Source organism: Mesoplodon bidens (genome assembly GCF_964165515.1).
Source record: "Mesoplodon bidens genome assembly, chromosome: 7".
Taxonomy (NCBI): Eukaryota; Metazoa; Chordata; class Mammalia; order Artiodactyla; family Ziphiidae; genus Mesoplodon; species Mesoplodon bidens.
Window position 1 is genome coordinate 57,435,747 of NC_138164.1, and position 27,468 is coordinate 57,463,214.

The 27,468-nt window shown below is 43.7% G+C and overlaps 3 protein-coding genes across 6 annotated transcripts in view; 1 reads left to right on the plus strand and 2 right to left on the minus strand.

Moving 5' to 3' along the window:
- The first annotated feature begins 6 nt into the window (after positions 1 to 6).
- On the plus strand, positions 7 to 20,484 carry RRP8 (ribosomal RNA processing 8). 4 transcript variants are annotated; one of them, XR_014016292.1, is made up of 8 exons: positions 7 to 228; positions 1,416 to 1,785; positions 1,989 to 2,442; positions 2,533 to 2,662; positions 2,821 to 2,927; positions 3,012 to 3,108; positions 7,398 to 12,605; positions 15,013 to 20,484. XR_014016292.1 is itself a non-coding variant. In XM_081239476.1 (8 exons), the coding sequence occupies exons 1-8, from the start codon at positions 130 to 132 to the stop codon at positions 12,495 to 12,497; spliced, it is 1,446 nt and encodes a 481-aa protein (XP_081095602.1). In that variant the 5' UTR covers positions 8 to 129; the 3' UTR covers positions 12,498 to 13,213. The 4 variants fall into 4 exon arrangements, 3 of the variants coding, with proteins under 3 accessions (XP_081095600.1, XP_081095602.1, XP_081095601.1); XM_081239476.1 differs by lacking the exon at positions 15,013 to 20,484 and having other exon boundaries at positions 8 to 228; positions 7,398 to 7,547; positions 12,459 to 13,213; XM_081239474.1 differs by lacking the exon at positions 15,013 to 20,484 and having other exon boundaries at positions 7,398 to 13,213.
- Positions 20,485 to 25,568: 5,084 nt separating this feature from the next.
- LOC308620422 (centromere protein W-like) lies at positions 25,569 to 26,068 on the minus strand. Its single transcript, XM_081239959.1, has one exon. It carries the CDS (start codon positions 25,971 to 25,973, stop codon positions 25,707 to 25,709), a length of 267 nt encoding a protein of 88 aa, XP_081096085.1. The 5' UTR covers positions 25,974 to 26,068; the 3' UTR covers positions 25,569 to 25,706.
- Positions 26,069 to 26,583: 515 nt separating this feature from the next.
- The window catches only part of DNHD1 (dynein heavy chain domain 1), a gene marked incomplete at both ends in the record, with an annotated part of 61,981 nt that continues 61,096 nt past the window's right edge, over positions 26,584 to 27,468 (minus strand). The window contains 2 exon segments of the mRNA XM_081240687.1: positions 26,584 to 26,934; positions 27,115 to 27,467. Of these exon segments, the coding sequence (XP_081096813.1) occupies positions 26,584 to 26,934; positions 27,115 to 27,467 (704 nt within the window).

Here is a 27,468-nt window from a genome sequence, read left to right on the forward strand (position 1 = left end):
CTAGCCGCCTTAGCTTTCACTCTTTGGTTTCCGGCCCTGTTTTGGAGGCTCTGAGCGATTTGATTCTTGAAGACTAGCTGGGCACGTGGAGAGGCTGGTGGACCGCGCGACCTCGCTCTCCCCAACCCCATGTTCGAGGAGCCGGAGTGGGCCGAGGAGGCCCCAGTAGTCGCGGACCTCGGGTCTGTAGCCTTACGGCCTCGGACCACGGCCGACTCGCAAATCAAGGTGAGTGGAGTCCCCGCAGGGGCACTCGGAACGGACCCCGCTGGCTCCCAGAGCTGGGGCGCGCCGCATGTGTATTAGGGGGAGGGGGGCGCCTGCGGCCGTTCGAAAACCCCGGAACTTCCAAAAGAAAGTGACGTTGGAACTGAGAGAGACTTGGTGAGTAGAAGTTAGTGAAGCAAAGAGGGTTTCTTGGAAGGAAAAGCACGTGCAGAGACCCTGGTGTGAGAGAGCATGTTCTGCTAGGGTCACACACCTACACAGAAATAATCTGTGTAGTTGGAACGGAGCGAGTGAGAGGGGGTGCCGTAGAAACTGGAGAGCTAGATTAGAAGCTTTGCGTACGGTAAAGAGAGAGAGAAGCCAGTGGAGTGTTTTAGCAGAGGAATTATTTCTTCAGATTTGCATTTTGAAAAGGTCATTGGGTGCTGTGTGGAGACTGGAGAGAGCAAGAGTGAACGACGTTGAAGGGTTGTCAGTACTACCTTTCAAAGGGAGGTGGTGCTGAGGGGAACTCCAAGATAAGTGCCTGGCTTAGGAGCGCCCAGTAGGGCTTCAACCTAGAATGGCCTCCCAGACAGCAGACCTTCTCCTTTAAGCCTTTGCCGATGTGTGGGCTGCTGCACTTGCTCAGGCTCTTTCTACCCTTCGGTCAGCCTCCAACATGGAGTCTGTCTGCTTTATTCCCTCCTCTTCGACCCCTCAACCCATTGCTGTAGTCCGTGCCACTGGCCTCCGTCTACAGCTTGTCCTTTTCAGTTTGTTCTCTACACTACAACTATTAAAGGAGGCACCTTTAATACACACACGTGTGATCCTGTTACTCTCGTTTTCAGAAATCTTCCTAACTTTTTAAAAAAGGTATTAGTTAGAGGTAGAAGCCTGAGATTGAGGGTTGGAACTCCTGGTCCCTGGCCTTGATCTTGTAGCTTGTGACGTTATCACGTTTCTCTGGGGAACCCCATTACCTCATCTGCACAATGAAGAAAGTGGGGTGGATGATTTCTCTGCCCTCCTTGGGCAGTTGAAAGTCCTTCAGGGTCTGGCAGTCTTCATGACAAGTTAACTTGACTGGGAATAATCCATGTGCCTCTAACCAGCGTCTGAATGAGGTCCCCATCTCTCCTTTCTTATTCTCCAGGCCCCATCCATTCTCCTCGCCCCTGCTCTCATCCCTTGTTTTCCCCCAGGGCTCCAAGCACCGCAAGCTCTTGGCCACATTACGGGCCCTGGAGGCAGCATCTCTTCCCCAGCAGCCCCCCAGTCTGCCTGGCAGTGACGAGGAGGACGAGGAGGAGGTGGTGGAAAGAAAGAAGAAACGCCCAAAAAAGGTCTTGTTTGCCAGCGCTTCTCCTGAAGTAGAGAAGAAAAGGAAGAAGAAACGTCAAAAACAGGGCCCACCTAGCAGTGACTCCAAGGAAGAGAAAGTGGAAAGGAAGAAGTGCCACAAAGGGGCTCTTCTTGGCAATGACTTTGCTGCAGAAGGGAAAAGAAAGAGGAAATGCCAGAAACAGGACCCTTCAAATCCTGCCCAGCTCCTGGACAATGTTGACCAAACTGGTATTAGTGCATGTGGGACAGGGAGGGGGGATCAGCTGATCCTACATATGACAGAGGTTATCTGCCACCACTAGGTTTGGGGTTAGGGAATAAGAAGTACTTTCATCTAGGCCACAACCTCTGTCTCAGGTTTAGTCTCTTGCTAAGCCTCTGAATTCAGGGGATATTGCCCCAAATATGCCTTCCCATCTCACTCCCTGCAGGTTCCATAGCTTGGAATTCTAGTGCTGCAAGTGACTCCACCAAGCCAGGCCCTGAGACCCCTTGCTCTAATCCTCCGCATACCTTGAGTCGCAAGCAGTGGCGGAACCGGCAGAAGAACAAGCGTAGACAGAAGAACAAGTTTCGGCTTCCTCAGCCACCAGAGCAGGCCCCAGCCACAGCCACCGCAGAGGAGACAGAGGTGCCTCCTGCCCCCAGTCCACACAGCCATGGAGCCCGGGCAGAGGCTCTGCGAGCCCGCATGGCCCAGCGGCTGGATGGTGCCCGGTTCCGCTACCTCAATGAACAGCTGTACTCAGGGCCCAGCAGTGCTGCGCAGCGCCTCTTCCAGGAAGACCCTGAGGCCTTTCTCCTCTACCACCGTGGCTTCCAGAGCCAAGTCAAGAAGTGGCCACTGCAGCCAGTGGACCGCATTGCCAGGGATCTTCACCAGCGGTGAGTGGGAGTTGGGCATTGTGAGAAGCGAGGTGTGTCAGTCACGGGCTCAGACCAGACCAGTGAGCTGTTCCTCCCTTCCACTTCCAGGCCTGCGTCCCTGGTGGTGGCTGACTTTGGCTGTGGGGACTGCCGCCTGGCTTCAAGTATCCGGAACCCTGTGCACTGCTTCGACTTGGCCTCTCTGGACCCCCGGGTCACTGTGTGTGACATGGCCCAGGTAAACCCCACTCCTTCCACGTATCTGGCCTGTGCCCTAGGCCCAAACTCCATGTGCTAATCTCTAACATGCCCTCTTTGCCCGACACCCCTAGCACTCGGTGCTGGCTTTCTCCTCCCCATAATGTGTGCTTCATACAATACTCTCATTCTCCGTAGGTGCCTCTGGAGGATGAATCTGTAGATGTGGCTGTGTTCTGCCTTTCACTGATGGGAACCAACATCAGAGACTTCCTAGAGGAGGCAAATCGAGTGCTGAAGCCAGGGTAGGAGTCCCCAGGAAACAGATGCATGTATATGTGCACATGCGTGTGTCTGTGCATTTACCCAGAACTTTCCCTCCTTTTCAGGGGTCTCCTGAAAGTGGCTGAGGTCAGCAGCCGCTTTGAAGATGTTCGGACCTTTCTGGGGGCTGTCACCAAACTGGGCTTCAAGGTCATCTCCAAGGTGAGGGCCCCAAGAAGTCTGTCCGTATTTTTGTCACATGTGTGGCCCTTCAGGGTAATAGTGGTGTTCAGGACGGAGGTCATAATCAGACACAGACATTTGCTCCTTGAAGGCATGACTCATGGGAGAGCCCTGGGAAGCTTTCTGAGCAGGAACGGGATGTGGAGAGGTGGTTTGAGGAGCTGGGGTGAGGATTTAGAGCTCACTGGGTCTTTTCTGTCCCTAGGACCTGACCAACAGCCACTTCTTCTTGTTTGACTTTCAAAAGACTGGGCCTCCTCGGGTCGGGCCCAAGGTTCAACTCTTGGGCCTGAAGCTCCAGCCTTGTCTCTACAAGCGCAGGTGACCTCTGGACCCCCCTTGAAAGGGGAGGCAAGTCTTGAACTCCAGGCTCAGTACTCTGAAGACTGTATCCAGCCAGGCTGTGACCCGGGGCCTGGTACCACCCTTACTCCATCCCAAGAACAAAATGTAATGAAACCCCTGGCTCAGCCCTGCTCTAATGAAGGCTTCTTGGTTCCAGGAAGCATAAAGTCATTTGGGCTAGCTAAAGAATAAGGAGTTATTGTGAGAACGCAGGAGTATCTGGGAATTACGGATGCCCTCAGTGTCATGGAAACGACATGGTTTGGAACTCAAGGCATCTCTGGGTGTGGCTCCTCTGTCCATCTCTCAGGAGCCACGTGGGCTTTCTGTCCCAGCATCTCCACTCTCCTCTATTCTGCTTTTCCTGTTTGCGCACCAGCTCCTTCTATAGCTTTGGTCTGCCCAGGCCTTGAAGGCCTGGGGCAGGCATTGCTTCTTGGCTCTGGGGCAGCTGGTAGCCCGCCAACATCCTGGCTGAGCACATCAGTCTGGGCTTCTAGGTCAGGATGGTTTGATTGTCCCTGTACTGAGTACTTCTTTCCCCTGATCCTCATCTCCATCTTTGGAGCTGTATGGCCCAAACTACTAGTATCTGTTGTCCCATAGGGCCCTGGTGTGTGTCTGGCTGAGGGCACAAATTTTGGAATCAGGTAGGCCTGCCACTGATTGCTGAGAGTCTTTTAATCTTTGAGTGTCATGTTACTCATTTGGAAAATGGTACGATTCTTGTCTCATGGGATTGTTGTGTGGTGTGGGTTAATGAGGAAATCTGTAGCTTGGGCTGGGTGCACAGGAGGTGCACAATAAACTGTAGCTGTGGCTGATGTGTGTTGTAAGTATTACTGTTTACTAAAGACCTTCTCCAGGTAGGATTGGGGTTGAAGAGTAAAGAATGGATTTCTTGACTGAGGAAGACTCTGGGAGAACTCAGGATAGGCCTTTCAACAGGCTTATTTTATAGGATTTTTAGAGATTCTTGACAGATTGTGAGCTGTTCTTGGAGGGGGGGGTGCAGGAGCTGGGCCTCTTCATAAATCACAACTGATTGATGCTATTTGGGGTGGAGATTGGGCTGTTCATTGGCAGAAGGGTCTGTCTGTTGTTTCTGCCTTGTAGTGGGCCCAAATCAGCATGTCCTAGGAAAGCCATGGGCAGGGAAGGCTAGTGCTGGGAGAAGATGAACTGGGATGATAGGTCCTTGGCCTCTTCCGGAAGGCATCTGCCATGGGCCCAGGTATAAAGATATAGCCTGTTCTACCTATTTCAAAGAACAAGAACTGAGAGTGACCACTGGGACACAGGTTCCAGGGCTCTGAGCCAGTTGGGTGCCTCCAGTAAGGTGGGTGTTTTGAGGCAGGCTGTGCAGGCCAGAGGGCATGTTTGGAGGCTGGGCTATGAACCATCCAGCAGATACTGCTCAGTACCTTTGCATGTGCTTCTCTCTGCCGGATACTCATCTGATCGACAGAGTCTCTCACTCATCCTTCCAAACAGCCTAGTTGTTTCCTACTCCATTACTCCCAAAGCAGAACTAACTTCTTCATCCGCACTCTCAAAGCGCTACGTGAAGAGTGCAATTTCAGCATTTAAATACCGTGTGGCGATTGCTTTGTGCATTAGTCTGCAGTCTTCTCAACTCATATTTATCTTTGTATTCCCGAGCTGGTCACTTGAGATCCATCTAAGGAGGTGAGAAGGATGACAGGGTCCAGTTGAGAGGGACCGACGAGAAGCAGGGGTGTTGCAGGAGCCCGGGTTCGGGCACATGATGAGGGCACTGTGGACTAGTGACGGTGGAATAGGCGGAGGCGGCTGGGAGGACTTCAGTGAGTAGAACTGGTGGGACATTGCGGCTTGGTGAGAGAAAGGAATCTGCAGCAAGTCTTGGGTTTCTGGCTTGAGCAACTGGTTGGGCTGGTGATGCCATTCAAAAGGTTGGGTTTTTGGTACCTAGATGTTCACTTGGACGTGGGACAGAAACCCAGCAGCCAGAGGAGGTAATTCAAGTCATAGGAGTAGATAAGATATCCAAAGTAAGATAATGAGAAAAGAAAGTGGCTTGGAATAGAACTCTCCGGAGCATTTAATGGATGAGTAAAGGAAAATGAACCAATAAAGGGGACAAGAAGAGAAGGCAGGGCCAGAGATGGAGGAGTAAAACCAGGAGAATGGATTTCTTAATGTGGAAGGAGTGGGGAGGTTTTCGGCTGTCAGATGCTGTTGAAAGGTCTTTTAAGATGAGAGAGAGGTCAGATCGCAGCGGGGAGAGAATTACTGCATAATGTTGAGGGCCTGGGGTTTGAATTTATAGTGGAATTATTCATGAATTTATAGTGAGCCCAGTCAGCCCACTGCTGTGGTTATCTCTGCGTACTCAGGAATCTAGGTGTAGCTGTGGAAAAAGTGAGTACTGAGGGATCATCCAGAGTTGGAAACTTGCCATGCAATTGAAATAAACGAGCAAACGAATTTCAGACCGTTCGTAAGTAAGTGATTGCTATGCTGGACCATGGAATTTGGTAGAACAGGTGAGTGGAGTAAAGACAGGAGTAGATTGTTGCATTGGGGGTAACTGAACAAGTAACCTAGAAGGATGGGAGACTGTGGTCAGAAACTGGAATGCCTGAATAATTCATATTGGAAGCAGAGCAGCTCCAGGCAATGGCTAAGTGAAGAGTGTAGTTAGAGGGATGAGTGCCTGAGAGGTGTGCAAGGGAGGTTGCCAGGAGATTGGTTAATGCGTGGAGGCCTCAGGTATTGAGAGGGGTTCTGTGTGGACTTTGAAGTTCTCCAGTATGATGGTAGACATAAGCGTGGAACAGGTGCCAACCTCTTGAAGAAGGGGGCAGATCCAGGAGATCTGCAAAGAGTAGGAGAGGCGGGATAGCGTGAATTTCAAAGGGACAGAGGGTTCACACAGCCTACTAGAGAGACTTCCACCTTGGGGGTGATGTGAGGCTGGTGAGTGGAGCTGGCTGCCAGGCAGCCAAGATGAAGAACCCTGACAGTCCTCTCCAGCTTGGCGGGATTCACTGGGGATTGTTGGGGAGACAACTGTTGTGGCAGCTCCATGGGACAGGAATCTCCTGGGGTAACAGGGAGGTAAGCCATAAAGTCTAAGGGATGTTTTGGAGTAGCAGGGCATCTGTCTCACTGTAGGACACACATCACCTTTTTATAGCTCCATATCTCTGTTTCCCAAGTGTTATTTATATTCCTAGATCTTGATTAATTTTCCCTGCTTTATTATCATGCTCAGCAGGACAGCTGGGGTCTGCCCTCCTCCCTCTTTTGCTTTCCTCCCTTACTTAAAATTTGGATTCTTTCTTTGCCTGTTCTGGCTCCAGCCACCTACACAAACATCTTTCTGGGTCTCACTCAGGCCCCCGGCTCCCCCTAACTCAGCCAAGCCTCCGTCTGCGTTTCTGTCAATTCTGAAAGCAGGACTTTCCTGAGTCTGGGTCCCCCCTGCTCCATCATCAGCTTCAGGACAAGCTGTTCTACAAGTCCATGCCTGGGCTTCAGTGTCTAATGTTGAGAGCCTAGACTGAAGAGAGAACAATATATATTTCTTTAAGAAATAACAGCATGCCAGCTGTTTAAGAAACAATGAGATCAGTTTAAGGAACAATTGGAGAACAGAATGAAGGAGTGCAGTCATAGTAAGAAGTAAACAGGAGTGGGAAAGAGTGTAATTGGAGATTCCACTGGGAGCATTTGGGAAGCTTGAGGTATTTATTCCTAAAGCCAAGAAATGGTGAACCTGGAATCTGACTCCTGCCCTGGAAATGCGGAGGGCAAACAGAGATTCATTAACTGTTTCAGGGGTGGAGCCAGGGGAGTGCTGCTGCTTTTGCATTGGTCTGTGTTCCCAGAACTTGCTGTGGTAAGCCATGCATGAGTGTATCCTTTGCACCTTGCAGGAGAGGGAAGCGTCAGCTGGTCTTGAGTCCTGTCCGGTAGGACCATTTGAAGAGGCAAGGAGACCTCAGCACAAAGAAGCTAGGAGTGTGCCTTGTGGGCTGAGGAGGGAGTCTCAGGAAACCACCCAGAATAAAGCTGCATCCACCAAGGTAAAGGGGACTGCAGAAAAGGGACAGCATGATGTTCCCTTTAAATATCTAGCAGGCCCATGGGACACAGAAACATCCAGTCAAGTAAGAACTGTTTTATCCCCTTCCTTCTCTGCAGTTGGGCCCAGAGCAGTCAGCAGCTCTTAGGTGGAGAGGAGGTGAGAAGAGCAGAGAGCATCCAGATCATTCCTTCCTTCCCCAGTGCAGGCTCCTTGACTTAAGTGGGACAGAGCTGGGAGGCGAAAATAGTTAAAGCTACAATAGGTGCAGATTATTTATTGTAATGTAGGATTAGACATTGCAATCATTTGAGAGTGGTTTTGTATCTTAAACTGATTCTAAGACATCTATGAACTAAGAATGAGCTGAAAAGTCACAGGCTTGCTGCAGCTTTTCTCTAAATGAAAAAAGGTTGGCGGGGTGGTGAGAGACAAGAATAAAGCTGGGTTTGGATAGCAGTCTGCTCATGCTTCCTCAGCATCCCTTTTAGAGGCTTATTGCCCCTGCAGTCATTGAGGGTGCTCCAGCTTTTGTTCCTGTAACACTGTTCTAAGGGAGCACAGTTCCCAAAGAAGCAACGTGGTCTTGGCAGAGACACAGCTTGGCTCCAATCACTCAACCACTTATGTAATTTCACGAAGCCCTTTACAGATTCTCACAGAGACCTCTAATTACATCGTCCTCCATCCCTGGTGACTTCCCAGGCTGGCCACCTGGTTCTAAGACATTCGACTACTGCAGTAACCACCTTACTGGTCCAGTTGCTTTCACTCCTGTCCCCAGAGCAATTCATTTTCCACTCAGCCAAGTGAGCTTTTTAAAATGTAAGTCAGATATGTCACTTCTCTGCTGAAAATCCTTCAATGGATTCACAGTGCTCTGAGAACAAAAGGCAAACTCCTTCCCAGGTCCTATGTGATCTTGCCCAGGCCCCCCTCTCCAACTGCACCTTAACCCACTGCTTCCACACGAAACTGCAGCCACACAGGCTTTCTTTCCATTCCTCAAGTGTTCCAAGCCATTTCTACTTCTGGGTCGTTACATTTGCCACTCCATCTTCTCAGGATACTTTTCCCTGGTGAGTTCATTTTCATCTTCCAGATCTTCACACCAGCATCACCTTTTCTTCTGTGGAAAAAACGGGCTAGATGCTCACCAAAATGTCCTTTTCCTGGACACACAGTTAAATTACATTTCCCAGCTCCTTACATCAAGGTGGGACTGTGTGCATAGTCCTCCCCAGTGGAAAGTGAGTAGAAGTGATGTTTCAGTACCAGACCAAGACAGTTAAAGAGTAGACAAGCCTTCTCTGTATTCTCCACCCCCTCCTCTGCCTTCCAGGGTGACCTTGAAGCACGTGTTTTGAAGGTGGAGTCAGAGCATAGAAGGAGTCGATATTTAAGTCCCTGCTTAGAGAAGAATTGCTTGACCAAGAATATCCACATTTCTTTGAACAAGGAATAACCTCTGTTGCATTAATGTTTAGCATGATATGCCCTGGCTAATATATCTTCTCTGGCCATCCTGTCCACCTTATCTTGATCACAAAACCCTTTTTGTTTCCTTCAGGGTGCTTCAGACATTTAATTAGCTTACCAGATGCCAGTCAACACTTCCCCCAGTCCTATGAATTGGACTCCTAACTGGGGGAAAAAATGCTCACATGAGGAAGTTGAGATACTGATTTTATCAGTTACATTTTGATGGTGACCAAAAAAAAAAAAAAAAAAAGGAAATCCCCCTAAAGAATATCTTAAACAAATTAGATTTTTCTTCTTGTAAAACTAGAAACCTGATGGTTGATGGTTGTTGGCATTGATTCAGGAATTCAAGGATGTTAGCAGTTAGGTCTGTGTGATTCTCTTGATCCTCATGGTCACAAGATGATGTGTTTTGATTAAGCAGAGACACCCTACTTACTATTACCCTTCTCAGGAGTCTCACAGGTAGCCACAGCCCCTATCTTTTTGGCCTTACTTCAAGGGTCCTTCTACATTGTTAGTACTCTGGTGTAAATATGTTCCATTATTCCCTATAACATGGCCGAGACCAATCTGAAATACTACTATTTTAAATATATTTGTCTCCCCCACCCCTTCCCACATCTCAGTGGCCTGTCCGCACCTCATCCAATCCAAAGCTGTTCTCCCTCCAGCTCAGTGAGGTGGGGAAACCTTCATGGTCTGTTTTTTTCACTCATTCTCTCCCTCCTCTGTCACTTCTAGGATTGGGATGGGGGAAGGCATGTTAGAGGCAAAAAGGCTAAACTTTGATTTAGTTTAGCTTCATCAGTGTGTTCTACTAAGACAGGCATTTAAATGTTGGCTCAGTGTGTGAGGTATTGGGGTTCTCTGGAGTCCCACCATGGCACTTGCGCACTAACTGGTTTTGGTTCCCTCCTTACGATGCTCAGCTCACACTCCCCCTCGGCTCTTCAGCTCCTGACACTGACAGCGTATGCACAGCGTCCTAGTGCTAAAGTCCCTCACCCTGGCGGGCAGCCCTCCTGGGAGAGGTCCCAATAAATACCTTAAGAGTGGTTACCTTTCTGGGAGCTCCCAGGAAACTCATGCATGTTTGTCCTGCCAAACAGCAGAAGTGCAGCCCAGCCAGCAGCTGACTCCCCTTGCCCTGTCCCAGCTAGCCTGACTCTGACCTCTCCATATCTCTCTCTCTGGCTCCAAGCCCTCACAAGTGATTCAGGTTACTTTTCTCCCAAGAAACCTCTGCCCCAGGCTCCACCCCAGTGGCCATATGGAGCTGGGTCTATAAGTTTCTGAGTGTAGCAAACATCTTGCTAGGGAATGTAATGCTGAATGAATATAAGGTCTCTCCCTCTCCTGGGAACATGAAATGACTATAAGTGGTTCTGTTGGAGCCCTCCTCACTTGATTTAGGATGGAGGGAACAGCACTGCTTCTTTACCTTTCAGGGAGAAGTTCTCTATTCCTAAAAATTCCCGTCAATGAAGCTTGCATTTCTAACTTCATGTACAATAGGAAGGTTGGTGGGCCCTGGATCAGCTTTATTACCTTAGAGTAAATTCTATGTAGGTATATCTAGCACCTTTATTTAACATCTTACTTGTGCAAGTATTCTTGTAAAATGTGAATTGTTCTCATACATTTGCTTTATTTATAGAGTATTGTCAACAAATCTTGTCTTTTTTTCCATCACTCAACTGTGTTTTTAATATCCATCTATGTTATCAGTCAGGGCCCACTCAGGAAAATAGAAACCATACTAAGTGTTTCAAATAGAGGGCATTTAATGCAGAGAATTGATTACAAGTGATAGAGGCTGAGACAAAAGAAGATGCTTGATGTAATTAAAAATTAAGAACTGGAGAAATCAGATAATGTCCTAGGGCCTGGGAAAACAAAAGGGAAGAAGGGAAATAATTACCAGAAACTAGGAGCTCAGAAAAGGGGCCACTTTTGACTGGTCGGTACTCAGATCTTTATGGGGAGGCTCCCTCCACATACCCGGTGCTTGGACTTCTGAGGAAGGAAATGGCCTTGAGGGTGAGGGAGCAAGGTCTGACTTCTCTGACTGCCAAGGGGGCAGCTGATCTGCTGCTGGTGTCTCAGAAGTGTAGCAAAGCTGCTGCTGAGTGCAAAAGAAGCTAGTAGCCAGAGACAACTGTCTGCAGCTGAAATACTGTGACAGCAACTGGAAAACAGGAATGAAGACTCTCGCCCCATGTTTCATTTTCAGTTTCCCTCTATGGCATCCCTTTGGCAGAACCTAATGGAACGACCTGCCAGTGGATTCTGGGAAATACACTTTGCAGAGTCACAGCTGCAACAACACAACTCCAGAGTGTGTACGTGGGGGCTGAGAGGGAGGTGTGTTGCAGAGGGAGATATGGAGAGTGTAGGAGCCAAAAGAAAATAGGTAAATAGCCAGTATATTCCATGTAGCTGCTCATACATCTAGATTGTTGCTTCTGTCAGCTGTGAAGTACTTCATAATATGCATCCACCGTAGTAAACTTATATATTGGCCTGGTTGCCTCAAATTCTTTGCCATCTGGAGAAATTAAAATCCTTGAAGCTAGGGTTCTGAGTACAAAATAAGTGCCCCCGACTAGATGCACTCATTTGAGATTTGGGAGGTAAGGGTCATCTTCCTGCCACTTGGCCGTTATTGCTGGAGGCAGGTGTAAGTGCTGGGCTTCCTGCAGCAGCGTCCCGCTGAAGCCAGGGACAAAATAGGGTGCCTGCTGTAGGGGCAAAAGTTCAGCATATTCTGGAAGTTCAGTAGGTAAAATAAATCTGCTCTGTACAAATTTGGCTTTAATAAGATGGTTAAGAAGAAAAATTATTGGAAGGGTGTCAATAAGTTACCCAGAGAACTAATGGAAAGTCCAGGGAGTGAGGCTTAGAGGACAGGAGCCACGGGAGGATGAACAGGTGCAAAATCTAAGGTCAACTTTAGTCAGTCTGGTTAGGATGGCACTGCTGTCACCATTGCTACTTGACTTTACTCTCACTGTTGTTGGTACATAGATGGAGGCTGAGAATTGAGTTAATCCTCCTCTATGTTCATGGCACTATATTAGGACTGGCTCAGAAAAGCCCCTCTTCTGTTCTTTATTTTGTTTGTTTACTTTATTCCTGATTCATACTTCTGCTCCTCTTGTACCCCACAATGTGTTTGTTGTGTGCCCCTGGACACCTGTGTATCTTTGGCAAAATAGATGGTGGTTTTGGTGTATGCATGCTGTGGCAGAGACTTGCCCTCTGTCCCTCGCACCCATTTTCTTCTTCCTGGGAAATTAGCTGTACTCTTTCCCAGCTTCCCTTATTCTTAAGTCTGGCCATGTGATTGAATCTAGCCAATTGGATGGTCGTGGAACGAAGGTGTGCTACTTCTGTGACTTGGGTCCTTAAATTTTCCTGTGCACAGTCCCCCGTGTTATTTCCACTTTGGCCTTTGAGCATATGACCTTGAAAGCTACACATCGAAGATGACGGAGCCAAAAGGTGGAAGGAGCCTGAACATCACTTAGAGGAGAGCCACCCACCAATTAAGAACATCTGTTTTGGATTTCACGTGAGTGAAAATAAATCTCTATCTTTTTGAGCCATTATACCCTTGGTTTGTTGTTACAGCGACTAGTAATCTTTTTTTTAAATCCCTTTTAATTAAACACATCAGAAAAGTAAACAAAACACACACCCATACAGAAAAGTAAATAAAAGCGTTAAGCCTAATGGTTTATCACAAGGCCAGTACCTGTGTACGCCCACCTAGACTAAGAAACAGAAGGCTGTCAACACCCAGAAGCCTCTTTTATGTCACCTCCCAACTTTCTTCTCTTGACTTCGCAGAGTTACCACCATCCTAACTTTCATGACATTGATTTCCTTGCTTTTCTTTAGAGTCTTACCAGTTGAGCATCCATACCCAAATTGTATATATTTCCATGTGTCTGGCTTCTTTCCATCCCATGGATGGGATTCATCCATGTGTTGAGTGCAGCTGAATTTCATTCATTTTTATTTCTGTAGAAATATATCCCATTCTGTGAAGAAACCACAGTTCATTGATTGATTCAACTGTTGATGTACATTTGAGTTATATATCAATCAGAATGGGCTGGATCATGCTACAGGAAATAAAAACCCAAAATATTAATGGCTTAACCCCACAAAAGATAATTTTTTACTATTGCTGTAGGTTGGCAGGGACTCTGTTCCTAGTCACTAAGGTACTCAAGCTAATGAAACTCCATTGCAATACATGCTTCCATAATCACTAGGCGAGAAAAGGGAACAAGACAGGTCACACCCTGGCACCAAAAGCTTCACCCTGGAAGCGACACATGTCCTCTTTGCCCCGTTTAATTGGCCAAAACAAGTCTCATTGCCATATATACCTCCCGTACAAGCCTACCATGTACCCAGAAGGAAGAGAAACAGAGTGTGAACTGCCTAATGATTAGTTTGTGGTTCCTACAAAAATGCTGCTGTGAACAATCTTGCAAGTGCCTCTTGTGCATGTGCACATGCTTCCTTTGGGAATATAACTAGGAGAAAACTGGTCATAAAGTATGTATATCCTCAACTTTAATAGTTAATGCCAGACTGTTTACAAATTTTTCAATTTATACTCCCTTCACCAGGGAAATGAGTGTTCACTTAATCCACGTGAGAATTCACTTTATTCCATATCTTTGCTATCTTGTGGCATTGTCCCCCAGTTCCAGTATATGTGTTATGTTATGTCCTTTGGTTTAACTTTTCATTTCCCTGATTACTAATGGGATTGACCTTTTCATATACTGACTGCTTGAAAATCCTTTTCATATACTGACTGCTTGAAAATCCTCTTCGATCAAGTGCCTGTTGAAGTCTCTTGCTCATTTTTTCTAATGGATTGTCTTTTCTTTGTTGATTTTGTATTATATATATATATATACACACACACACACACACACATAATCCCTTTTGGTTATATGTACTGCATGTATCTTCTCCCATTCTGTGGTTTGCTTTTTCACTCTCTTAATGGGTGTTTATTGATGAACAGAAGTTTAATGTAGCCTGGTTTATCGATTTTTCATGGTTAATGCTGTGTGTGCCCATTTAAAGAATCATTCCTACCCCAAAATGATGAAGATATCTTACTAACTTATCTTCTGGATGTGTTAGTATTTTGCTTTTCATAGTTCTACAACCCATGTGCAACTGATTTTTCTGTGTGGTTAGAACAGGAGCCAAGTTTAATTTTATTTCCATCTAGATATCCAATTAATACAAAACTGTTCACTGAAAAATAAATTTTCCTGTTACTCTCTACCTTTCCATATTTTTCTGTTAAGTGCGAGTTTGCTTCTGGGCACCCTAATCCATTCCTTGGTCTGGACGTCTATCTTCACAGCAGTACCTCACTGTTTTAACTACAGTAGCTTTCTAATAAGTCTTAGTATGTGGTACAGCAAGTCCCAGACGTTTTTCATCTCCAGAAGGACTGTTGTTGGACCTTTGCATTTCCATGATTGTCAAGTTCTCTGAACACCCTGATGGGATTTTCTTATGCTGGATCAGTTTGGTGCGAATTGATACATTTGTAATACTGAGGCTTCCGAATCTGTGGTCTGTGTGCTCCATTTCATTAATTGCTGTCAATAATGTTTTATAGATTTATGTGCAAAGTTCTTCTTGCACATCTTTTGTTAGATTTATTCCTAGGCATTTACTGTTTCTTTTTTAAACGTCTTGCAAATGGCATCTTTAAAAATTTCATTTTCTCCTTGCTTTTATATAGAAATATAACCAATTTTTGTGTGTTGACCATGGAGCAGCACCCTTGCTAAATAACCTCACTTACTAACTCTAATAATTTATCTGTATTGTTTTATTTTCTACATATATTATACTCATATCATCTCTGAACATCATATCAGTTTATTTCATCCTTTCTAATTCTATATCATTTATTCTTATCCATGCTATAGTCCACTGGCCAGGAGATCCATCACTGTGTTCAAGAAGAGTGATGTTGGTGGAAGTCTGAATCATTATCAGACTTGAAGGAAAAGCTTTCAGTATTTTGTCATTGAGTGTGTCATTTGAAGTGAGATTCTGATTAATGGTTGTCAGATCAGTAATGTGCTCTACTTGCTATTACTTGTATCATGAATTGGATTTTGAATTTTGTCAAATGCTGCTTCTGAATTGAGATGATCATATATTTTTTAAAATTCTGTCAGTGTAGCAAGTAAAATATTTATTTCCATATGTGAAATCAACCTTGAGTTTTTGGAATAAAATTAGCTTAGTTGATTATATCTTCTTTATATATTGATGAAATCAGTTTAATAATACTTTCTGTAGGACTTTTTAATCTGTGCTCATGAGTGAACATAAGTGATATCTTCCTATAAATCTTCCTTTTTCCCATTCAACACAGTGCTTTTAAGTTCTCTTCGTGTTGCTATATGTACCTATAACTCACTTTAACCTATTCTTCACATGCTTTAATGGCTTCCCATCTCATTCATAATATAGCCCAGAGTTCTTACTATAACCAAAAAGCCCCTTGTATTATCTGGATTCCAATTATCTCTCTAACACTCGCCCCCTTCATACACACCTTTTCAGCCATACTGTCCACTTTGCTATTTATTGAATATTCTAGGCATGCCCTGGCCTCAGGCCCATTGTACTATTTGATCTACCTGGAATATATTTTCACAGTTATCTTTGTGGCCTACTTCCACACTATACTTGGGTCTCTGTTCAAATGTCAATCTATCAGATAATCCCTCTCTCTAGCCAATACTTCTTTTTTTTAACTTTTTTTTTTAAGCCAATACTTTCTACTGCCTTACCATGCTTAGTGTTTCTTCAAGGGACTAATCACCACCTTTTAAATTACATATTTATTTGTTTATATAGTTATTGGGTATTTCCCTACACTGGAAAGTAAACTCCAAGAGAGTAGGGACTTACCTGTTTTATTTAATACTGTATCCCTGGGATCTGGTACATACTTGCATCTGACATCTGTTTAGTGTTCCAAATTGTATTTGTTTAGAACATTTAACATAGCCATTCCTCTAAAGACATTTAGATTATCCAAATCCTTGTGACTACAAAAAAATGGGGGAAGGATTTTCTTATAAATGTTCTCTTAAATGTATACAGTGTATATATGAGTCTTGGTTCCAGATTTCAAGTTAATTTGTCAGGCCAGTTATGCCACAATTAAAAACTATAAAATCTGAGCAAAATACAAACAAAAACCAATATTTGAAGGCCCTGGAAAGTGAACAAAAGCAGGCAGAAAGCAGAGGAGAATTTACCCATGAAAGACTTTAGCTGCAGTGGGTAAGAATTGTGATTTTTGTGGTCTTTCTGTCTGAAGGTTTTCCTTCCCCACCCCATTTTCCAGCCCCACCCTATCCCCCAGTTCCAAACGCAGAAAACCACAGCCTTACTCACTCAAAACAGCAGAGGACAGAGTTCAAGGCTGGTAAGAATGCTGGAAATTTAAGAGCAGAAAACCTAGAAGAGAGAGTGGTATAAGGGGTGAAACCAAAATTTGGCCAAACTCAACCCAAATCTTTGGATGACTACTAAATTACACATGCAAAGGGGAGACTCAAGGGGACCTAGCAAAAATAGCTGGCAGAATCAATCAAGTGTGGAGTCTATCTTCGAATGACAGAAATGCACTGGAGTAAGATGTGCAAATTTGCTGCTTTTTTTGCCTGAATACATTCCTCATTTCATGTCCAGCTTGGGTGGCAGCTGAAGTGTCAGAAGACAGGGTTTGGCAGTGGAGAGCAGCTGGAAATTTAAAAGGAAAATCCCAGAAGCAAAAGCACTATGGAGGAGATGAACCCCCAAAATCTGTCCAAGTTTTTGGCCAGTGACTAACTTATGTAAATGCAGGTGAGATGCTCTGAGGCTAGGCTAAAAAAGCAGCTGCTAGAAGCCAAAAGAACTAAGTAGGTATGTCAACTGTTGTATGCACAACATAGGATATATGAAATTTGCATTTTGAGGCCCCCCCATCCCAAAATTCCTTCATAACAGCAACAACAACAAATCTTCAGAACATAACAGAATGAAAATTTCCATTTGGTTCTTTCTTGTAGTTTCTGTTTCTACAACATATTATTCACAATATCCAGTTTTCAACCAAAATTATAAGACATGCAAATAAATAGGAAATTATAGCCCTATTATAATTATAAAAATATGAAATTATAAACAGTAATTTATACTCAAGGGAAAAGACACTCAATAGAAGCTGACTCTAGTGGGCGCAGATATTGGATTTAGTAGTCACAGAGTTCAAAGTAGCTAGTACTAATAGTAGTAATAGTAGTAGTAGTAGTAATAACAATTAATGTGTCCAAATAATAAAATGAAAATATGGATAAGAAATTCAAGGAAAATATGGCCTCAACGAACATACAGATGGAGAACCTTGCCAGAACATAGAAACTACAAGAAAGAATGAAATGGAAATTCTAGAACAGAAAAATATAAATAACTAAAAGGGGGGGGCGGATAATACCAAGCACTTGATTTGTACAACAGAGAAAATAGGCTGAAAAATTGATGGGGCCTGTGGCATTATAACAAAAGATCTGACATTGTGTCACTGAAGTCCCAGAAGAAGATGAGAAGGAGGATGTAGCTGAGAAAGCACTTGATGAAAAATATCCAGAAACTTCCCAAGTTTGGTAAGAAATCCATATGGATTCAAGAAGCAAGTGAACCCCAAACAGAATAAACATGAAGAAATCCATTTAAAACATATATAATTAAACTTATGAAAACTAAATAAAAAGAAAAAATTTGAAACAACTAAAGAAAAATGACACCTTACCTAAAGGGGAAAAACAATTTGAATGACAACAGAGTTCTTATCAGAAACCATGGAAGCTATAGGGGAGTGGCACAATTTTTCTCAGATTTTGAAAGAAAAGAACTGTTAACCCAGAAACATATCCAGTGAAAATAAAATATCCTTTAGGAGTGAAGGGGAAATTTGGATATTCTCAGATGAAGGGAAACTGGGCGAATTTGTCACCAACAGACCTACCCTAAAAGAATGGCTAAAAGAAGTTCTCCAAATAGAAAGGGAGTGATAAAAGAAGAAGTCTTAGAACATCAGGAAGGATGAAAGGGCACAAATATATGTGTAAACAAACATGTATGCACGTACAGCTAGCTTTCCTTCTCTTGAGTTCTCTGAATTGTGTTTGATGGTTGAAGCAAAGTTTATAACATTGATGTGGTTCTAAATGTATTAAGACAATTACATTATAAACAGGGAAGCATAAAGGGAAGTAAGGTTTCAATACTTCACTTGAACAAGATGACAACACCAGTAAACCATGTTAAGTAATGTATATATAATGTAATACATAAAACAACTACTAAAAAGCTATATAAAGATATAAACTCAAAAACATTACAGATAACTCAAAATGGAGTTCTAAACAATATTCAGTTAACTCACAGAAAGCAGAAAAAAGAAAACAGACAAAAATCAGAGAGAGTAAACAGAAAAGCAAACAAAAAAAGGCAGATTTACTCCCTAGCATATCAATAATTACATGTTAATGAACTGAATATACCAATTAAACAACAAAGATGGGCAGAGTGATTTGAAAAAAAAAGACCAAAATATATGTTGTCTACAAGAAACTCACTTTAAATATAACAATATAGGCAAATTGAAAGTAAGAGGAAGAAAAAAATATATCATGCAAACATTATTTAAAAGGAACTGGTAGTGGCTATATTAATATCAGATAATAGACCTCAGAGGAAAAGATTTTGACAGAGAGAGAAAGGGACATTATATAATAATAAATGGGTCAATGCAGCAAGAAAACATAGCAATCCTAAATGTGTACACACCAAACAGTGTGCAAAGTACATGAAGTAGATCTGATATAACTGAAAGGAGAAATATACAAATCCAAACTTGCAGTTGGAGACTCTCAACAATTGGTAAAACAACTAGACAGAAAATCAACAAGTACATAGAAGAGCTCAACAACACCTTCAACCAGTAGGATCTAACTGACATTTATAGAATACTCCACCAACAAAATACACATCATTTTCAAGTACCCATGTAACATATCATTAAGAAAGGCCACATCTTGGGCTATAAAATAAATTTCAACAAATTTTAAGATTTGAAATCATATAGAGTATGTTCTCTGACCACAAAAAAATCAAGCTAGAAATTAGTAACAGTAAAATTTCCAAACATTCAGAAGCTAAACAATACACTTCTAAATAATCTATAGGTCAAAGAGGAAGTCACAAGGGAAATATAAAAATACATTGAATGTAATGAAAATAGAACATATCAAAATTTGTGAGGCATAGCTAAAGCAATGCTGAGAGGAAAATGTTTAGCACTAAATGTATACGTTGGGAAAGAGATAGCCTTAAATGAATGTAATCAAAGTTCCCACCTCAATCTAGGGGAAAAAATGGGGGAAGTAAATCCAAAGCAAACAGAAGGAAGGAAATAAAGGTAAGAGCAGAATTTCATGAAATTGAAAACAAACAACCTGAATAGAACAAATCAATGAAACAAGGGGCTGTTTCTTTGAAAAGATCAATAAAATTACAAACTTCTAGCAAGACTAACAGAAAAGACACAAATTATCAATATCAGGAATGAAACAACAAATATCACTACAGACTGTGCAGACAAATATATAAAGATAATAAAGGAATACTGCAACTCTGGATGTATATTTGACAGCTTAGTTGAAATGGAACAATTTCCCCCCCCAAAAAAGACACCAAAATATTACAATTCATGCAATATGAAATAAATAAATAACCCTGTAACTATTAAGGAAATTAAACTTGTAACTTTAAAACTCCCAAGAAAAAAGTCTCCAGGACTTCTGTGCTAAAAACTACAACACTGATGAAAGAAATCCAAGATGTAAATAAATGGAGAGACATACCATGTTCTTGGATTGCAAAACTTAGTAAAGACATCAGTTGTGTACCCACATGGGTACAGAGGTTTAAACACAATTCCTGTCAAAATCCCAGCATGACTTTTTGTAGACACAGGTAAGATTACAGTAGTTCCCCTACACACGAACCTTCACGTTTTGATCTTTCAAAGATGCAAACATGCGTTCAGATGTCCAGTCATGTAAGTTAGTTCACATGTCTGGCGTACATTGTCACATGCAGCTTGCCCTCCATTTCCTATTGCTGATGATCCTTCAGCTCTACCATCTCCCACCTCCTCTCCCTCCTCCAGTCAGTAACTCTTCTTGCCTGTTCACTCGATGCCAGCCCCTGTATGCCATCTGTTGTACTGTACTACTGTATTTTCAAGGTACTGTACTGTAAGATTAAAAATGTTTTCTTTATTTTTTGTGTTTGTTTTTTTATATATTATTTGTGTGAAAAGTGTTATAAACCTATTACAGTACAGTACTATATAGCTGATTGTGTTAGTTGGTACCTAGGCTAACTTTGTTGGACTTACGAACAAGTTGGACTTAGGAACGTGATCTCAGAACGGAACTCATTCGTGTGTAGGGGACTTACTGTATTCTAAAATTTGTATGGAAAGGCGAAGGAACTAGAATAAGCAGACAGTTTTGAAAAAGAAGAATAAAGTAGGAGGAATCAGTTTACCGAATTTCAAGACTTAACTACATAGCTACAGTAATCAAGACTGTGTGGTATCTGTGGAGGGGAGGATAGATACATAAATCAGTAGAACAGAGAACCCAGAAACAGACCCATACAACCACGCCCAACTGATTTTTGACAAAGGTGCAGACACAATTCAATGGGGGAAAAGTAGCCTTTTCAACAAGTGGAGCTGGAGAACTTGGACATCCATAGGCAAAAATAAATGCATACAGGAATACATAAGTTTTAATCTGTCTTGACCTAGTCTCACACCTTGTACAAAAACTACCTCAAAATGGATCATGGACTTAAGTGTAAAATATAAAACGATAAAACCCTTAGAAAAGAAATGCAGGAGAAAATCTTTGATATCTAAGGTGAGGCAAAGAGTTTTAATCTTGACATCAAAAACATGATTCATAAAAGAAAAAATTGATAAATGGTGACTTCATCAAAATTTAAAACCTTTGCTCTATGAAAAATCCTATTAAGATAGGAAGCTACAGACTGGGAGAAAATATTTGCAAACCACATATTTGACAAAGGATTGTTATCTAGAATAAATAAATAACTCTGAAAACTCAAGGGTAAAAAAACCTGATAGCCTTATATCTGGCTACCTTATAGCCTACTAAAGAAATTGAATTTGTTATTAAAAACTTCCTCAGAAAAACAAAAAGGGTGGCTTTACTGGAAAATTATATCAACCATTTAAATAATATCATTCTGACGCAAGCTCTTTTAGAAAGCAGAGTAGGACAGAACACTTCCCAACTCTTTTTGTGTGTGACTCTCTAAGACCTAAACCTCGGAGCGAAATTGCTACGACATACTGTATTTAATTAATTTCACTAAGTGCTGCCAGATTGCTCCCCAGAATACACTAGTATACCCATCTACCAACAGTGCGTGAGGATTCATGTTTTCCACTGTCTACCCAACGTTTGTTACATTAGAGGCAATACAATGCCATAGCGAGAATGGATTCTGGAGACAAATGCCCGGATTCAAAACCTGGCTCTGAATACTTTATAATAAGCATAAATGGAGTATGACCTTTAAAAATTGTGAACCACTATATTATATACCTGTAACGTACGTAATATTGTACATCAGCTATGTTTCAATTTTAAAAAGTGCAAAAGGTGGGGGGGTTGACAACACTCGCAGGATTGTTAAAAGGATTAAAGGAGAGAACCGATTTGAAAGTGACTCCTCCAGTACCTGGCATATGGCCTGTAGGATCTGCTTCCTAAAATGGGTTAATTTGTTCAATCTAAAAAGACTAAACACTCAAAAGGCCCATGTCTCTACCTTCAGTGCTGGCACCAACCAGTCTTCCAGCAGACCCATACTCTCTGGGGATGGGCTAATCGTTCATCCAAGACCAAAGAGGGGCCCCCTTCCCCCAACTCACATACACCTAGAGAAAGCCATATTCAGTGGGGCGAACTTGAATCCCCATGCTAACCGGTGGCTCAGATCCTCAGGGCCAGTGACGACTGTGCTGGATGTTTACTATATTCTTTCATGCAGAAAAAGTTCAGTATAAAGTAGTGCTGTCTTAGGTCCCACCCAAGAGGATTTGTCATCCTGAAGTTTTTAAAAGTACTCTTATTCAAAATGCCATTCCTTGCATGGCTCTCAAGCACAGGCTTATAGTCATATGGTCTAAAATGGTCCAATTTTCTCTCACAAAGTGAGAAAAGTATGTCAAGCAGAGTAAGAACTTGAAACCTGAGTAAGAGTACACTTTGCCTAAAATAAGACCCAGGTATGATTTTGTTGTAATAACTACTGACTAAATTTTTTTAAAGAAAGAAGTATAGACAACAAAGGTAAAAAACAAACAAACTGGCTCTGACTTTATGACCTTGAATAACTGACTGAATTTGTATCTCAGTTTCCTGATCTGTAGTACGGAATAATAACAGTACCTATTACAGCTACTATTACAGCTACCAGGGCTTCTTAGGCATTAGTGGGTGAACTGGCACTTTTTTTTTTTTCTATTTCAGACATTTCTCCTATATATCCTATTTCTGAATGAGGATTTCAAATTAGACTGAAAAGCTGAAAAAGTATGAGTTTCAGGTGAGCTGCAGAGCACTAATGAATGAAATTTTTGGCCTTTGGATTATTAGTGCATATAGTGTACACAGCAGGATCACAAATTTCCTCACAAATTTGGATATGCAAATAAAATTTAGCTCCTTTCTCAATTACTGATCTGATTTTCCTCACAAGTCTCACTCCCATTCTCTACTCTGCTGGATAGTAGAAGAGGCTAGAAATAAATTTGTTTCACTCTCTTTAGGTTTCATTTTTTCTCTTTGAAATACAGGCTCAGAATTTCAAATTCTGAGCATTCTAAAATTCTGAGCATTCTACCTTTGCTCCTCTCCAGAGTGGCATCTAGGTGTAGAGAGGAGGGCTTGTGTGGCATTTTGATGTGAGAAGGAAGGGGTCCCTGGCCTAATACTGGTTCTTGGGTGTGCACAAGCTGGAATTCTCTGGGTATGGTTGGCCCAGTTCCACCCCTGGGCATCCTGCCAGAATTTGCTTCTAAAGTTGATGAATTCGTGGTCTTGTCTTTTTCAGCTGTCAGGGCCTTTTGCCCCTCCCTGCCAATTTGGCCTCCTTTCAACAACTCTGTTTGGTGCTGCAGACCCCAGTGATTCTCTGCCTCATATTCCCTCGAGCCTAACAGGACTCTATTCAGTTTCCACACCATGTAGGGATCAAGGGACACTTCTTCCTTTCCATGTCACTCTGCCTTCTTTATCCTCTTGGGGCCACAGTAGGTCCATGCTGCAGAGCAGTTCCCTTCTAAAGTCCCAGTTAGGGAAAAGGGCAAAAGCCTCTGCCTCAGTAGCTCAGTTTACTGCTAAAGTCCCAGATCAGGTTGATTTTGTCGTATTCCTCCCTCCCTTGATTCCACTCCTTCATCCATCCCCCCCACTCCTGCCACTCCATCTGTCCAGACAGGATGGGACATGTTTCTCCCCTTTGTCATGTGTCTTACTTCCTCCTTCCTTTCATTGAGACTTTACTTCCCTAATGAGATTTTTTTTTTTTTTTTTTCTGGCCACACCTAGCAGCATGCAGAATCTTAGTTCACCGCCCAGGGATCAAACCCAGGCCCTGGCAGTGAAAGCACTGAGTCCTATCCACTGGACTGCCAGGGAATTCTCCCTAATGAGATTCTAATTTATCTGCTAGACAATTTCAACAGTGAAATTGTCAAATCTGGAACATTTTTACATGCATTCATTGTATTTGAGCTGTGCTGTCACTTGGTACTTATTTTATAATTTCTGATTGACTAAGTTTAATAATTTGCTGGGCATAATTCAAGAATGAATTTCAGTCAATTATGCATCAATAAAGCTGAAATTAAAAAAATAAAAGAAATGCTAGGTTACAAAAAAGAATAAATTTTGGTCTAGAGAAGGATGTGGATTTGTCGAAACTATTCTGTGCTAACCAATTTCAGATGGTTTTACTCGTATATCACTATTGTTCCCTGTTCCCACTGGGGAACATAGTACTGATGGTAAATGTGGACAGAGGGTTCATTTATCCAGAAGGACTTCTTTAATACTCTGCTAATCTCCTCTCCTGAAGGAGTAGGCATGCCCCTGGTTGAGTGTGGAAAGGAAAAGGGAAGAGTTTCTGAGGAAGGAGAAAGCTTTTGCCTCTTTGCTTAGCCTTTCGTTAAAGGAAATCAGTTGCACCGCAGTCACCAGCAAGTGGGATGACTGTGAAGAGGTTGTGCACTGATGCTCAGTATACACCTCTGTTTGCGTTTCCTTCCACCATGTAGCTTGTACCGAATCATACAGCAAGGGGAGTAAGTTGTACCTAGTAAGTTTTGGTGCTTGGGGGCAAGGAGAGGAGCTGTTGTTGGCTTTTAGCTGGTGTTGTCTGCTATACTCTAACCCAGTTTTTGTCAGAGAGATTTGCCCTGGGGTAGCAAGCAATCATGCAACTAATAATAAATGAACGTATCATAGCAGAACTCCTGATTCCCTACCTCCAACCTGTCTCTCAAATTTCTCATCTCAGTTAGTGACACCATGATCCACCCAGTTGCTCAGTCATCCTACGGTAGATTTGCCCATTTCCCTCACTCTTCACATTCAATCCATCAGCAAGTTCTGCTGGCTTTGCCTCCAGAATACTTCCTAAATCCATTAATTCTCCATCTCCACTGTTAACGACCTTAGTCCAAACTCCATCATCTCTCACTTGAATTACTTCAATAGCCTCCAAACAAATCTTCCTCCTTGTTACTCTGGATTTCCTTCCATCCATCCACCCACCATAGAACAGCCAGAGTGATCTTTGAAAAAGCTCATTTCCCAACTAATACTCTCTAATAGATTCCTTCTTTTAAAAAATACAAGCTCATTATCATGAAAAGACTCTACGTGATCTGCCCCTTTCTATACCTTTCCATCCTTTTGGCTTACTCTGACCCTCACTCACAGTGCTCCAGCTATATGTTCTGTTCCTTGAACACCCCAAGGTTGTTCCTGCCTCAGCACCTTTGCACCTACTGAGGGCTCTACCTGAAACCCTCCTAGATCTTCAAATAGCTCTCTTTCAAATATTCAGCAAGCCTTCCCTGACCACCCAAACTAGATTAACTGCTCCCGTCTAGTCACTCTCTAACACATCAGCCTGCTTTGTTTTTTTTAATAACACTTAAAAGTCATCAAATTTAACTCATTTATTTGTTGGCCTTTTATTGTCTGTCTCCCGGCATTAGAACAACCTCATCAGTGCCTGGAAGAGCACCTCGTTCAGAGGAGTGCTCATAACTAGTCGTTGAATGAACATGTGACCTTGTGTCTTATTTTGCTTTTTTTTTTTTTTTTTCAGCTAGCCAATATTTTAATACACAATATTAACTGCTATATAAAAAGTGCTTTCACGATCTGTTACCACCTAAAATAATACATCATATAATTTTCAAAAATGTGTTCTTTGACTTCTAACCTCTGCTCTTCTTTAGAATTACCTTTGCTGCAGCCAGTACATGCTCCTTTTTAATGACTCCACACTTATTCTCACAAGCATTTGTCCGAGCCTCTTCTGCTAATCGATGAACAAAGAGTAAACAGTTCAGATGCACCAGTAGGTCGCAATTTGTCTCCAGACGGAGGTGAGGCTTCCGTTGCTTGAGGACAGGCTTTAGAAAACCGCAGGGAGCCTTCTGCTTTATCAGCTTCCTCTGCGAGGCTGTGGTCGAGAGCGCCATCCTCTCCCTCCGGCTCGGGCACCAGCTGCCTAAGCTTCCTAGGCCCTCCCTGCGACGCACTGCAGCTCACGTTCTCGGGGACACCGAGAACCCCGACTCCTACTCTTCTCTTATTTTGCTTTTGTGTGTGTGTGTGTGTGTGTGTGTGTGTGTGTGTGAGACTCAGGATCCATTTTGGGGGAGGGGATGACTAGTAGGGCAGGATTGGGGTATTCCCAATAATACTGCTAAGTGCCTGAAGAAATTATCTTGAGTTCTAATGTTCTCCCTTTAAAAATATCGCTTGTGGGTTTAGCACAAGAGCTGAGAGCGCAGTCGAGAGCTGGGTAGGGATTCCAAGTCCTGTGTGTTAGTCATCCTGAGATCTGCGTAGCCCCTTGGATACTAACCCCAGGCCCATCTCCCCCACAGTGTACCCACACTCCCCTCTCCCCGTCGCCAGGCACACACCCTCTTCTGCCTTCACTGTGAACAGACCCCACCTCTTCCAGTTGTGTGCACTGTGCTTTCCCCTCAGTGTGTCACATCATCAGTGGGCACACACCTGCATTCCTTATTAAGCCTCAGAAGTCTTTCATCAAAGCACTCCAACTTTATTTTGGCTGAGGGCTCAGGGTAGCGGTGGGCTGCACACATGGACTCTCCGTTGGGCACAGGTGGCGGGGCTGAGCTTCGTGGGCAGGGGCAGGTGCATCAGGATCTTCCTGCTGTGCAGCCTAGTGGTGCCGAGGGGCCCTTCCAAGTACACAGGACAGGAATACACGGCCAGGCCGGCTGGGGGTGGCACGTCATTGGTCCCCGGGGCCTGGGCGCTGACTCTGACCGGAGGCAGAGGGCTGGGCTGACTGGAAGGACTGTCCTGCAAGGCCCCTGCGAGCGGGTCCCACTCGGCGTTCCGGAGCTGTAGCCCCATCAGCAGCAGCCCCGCCTCTGGAACCCTGGGGTTTGGGCCGTTCACCACCTGGGGGCGCCAGAAACTGGTCAGGCAAGGCTAAGAAGCTGAGGGGTCGTGGTGGAGCGGGATCAGAGAAGCAGATGGGGCTGAAGGGAGTAAAAACAAGAGGCAAGGTGGGGTAACTAAGAGGTGTAATCAGGGACTTCAAGGGGCGGAATTGGAAACGAAGGGGCAGCACGAGGATACCTGGAGGTGCAGAGGGCTGTTTAGTTCCTGACGTTTATGGGGGAGCTGACTGGAGCTAGAGCCTTGGCAACCAGGGAAATTCGTCAGGTCAACCCCAGCAAAGGCAGCCTCCCAACGCAGTGGCAGCAGCAGGCGGCGCGGGTGGCAAAAGGCTGACAGGTGAAAGATGCGCTCTGGTACTTGGGTTCCCACACCCAGGTAGCGAGCCAACAGCTGCCCACGGCGCGACAGCTGTCGCAGCCAGTGCCAGGGCGGCTGAGGCCCGGCAGGCGCGTGGGGTCGCCAAGGCGAGGGTAGGCGGCCGGTCCAGAGAGCGTGAGCCACCGCGGCACAGCGCCGGGAGGCACACGGGGC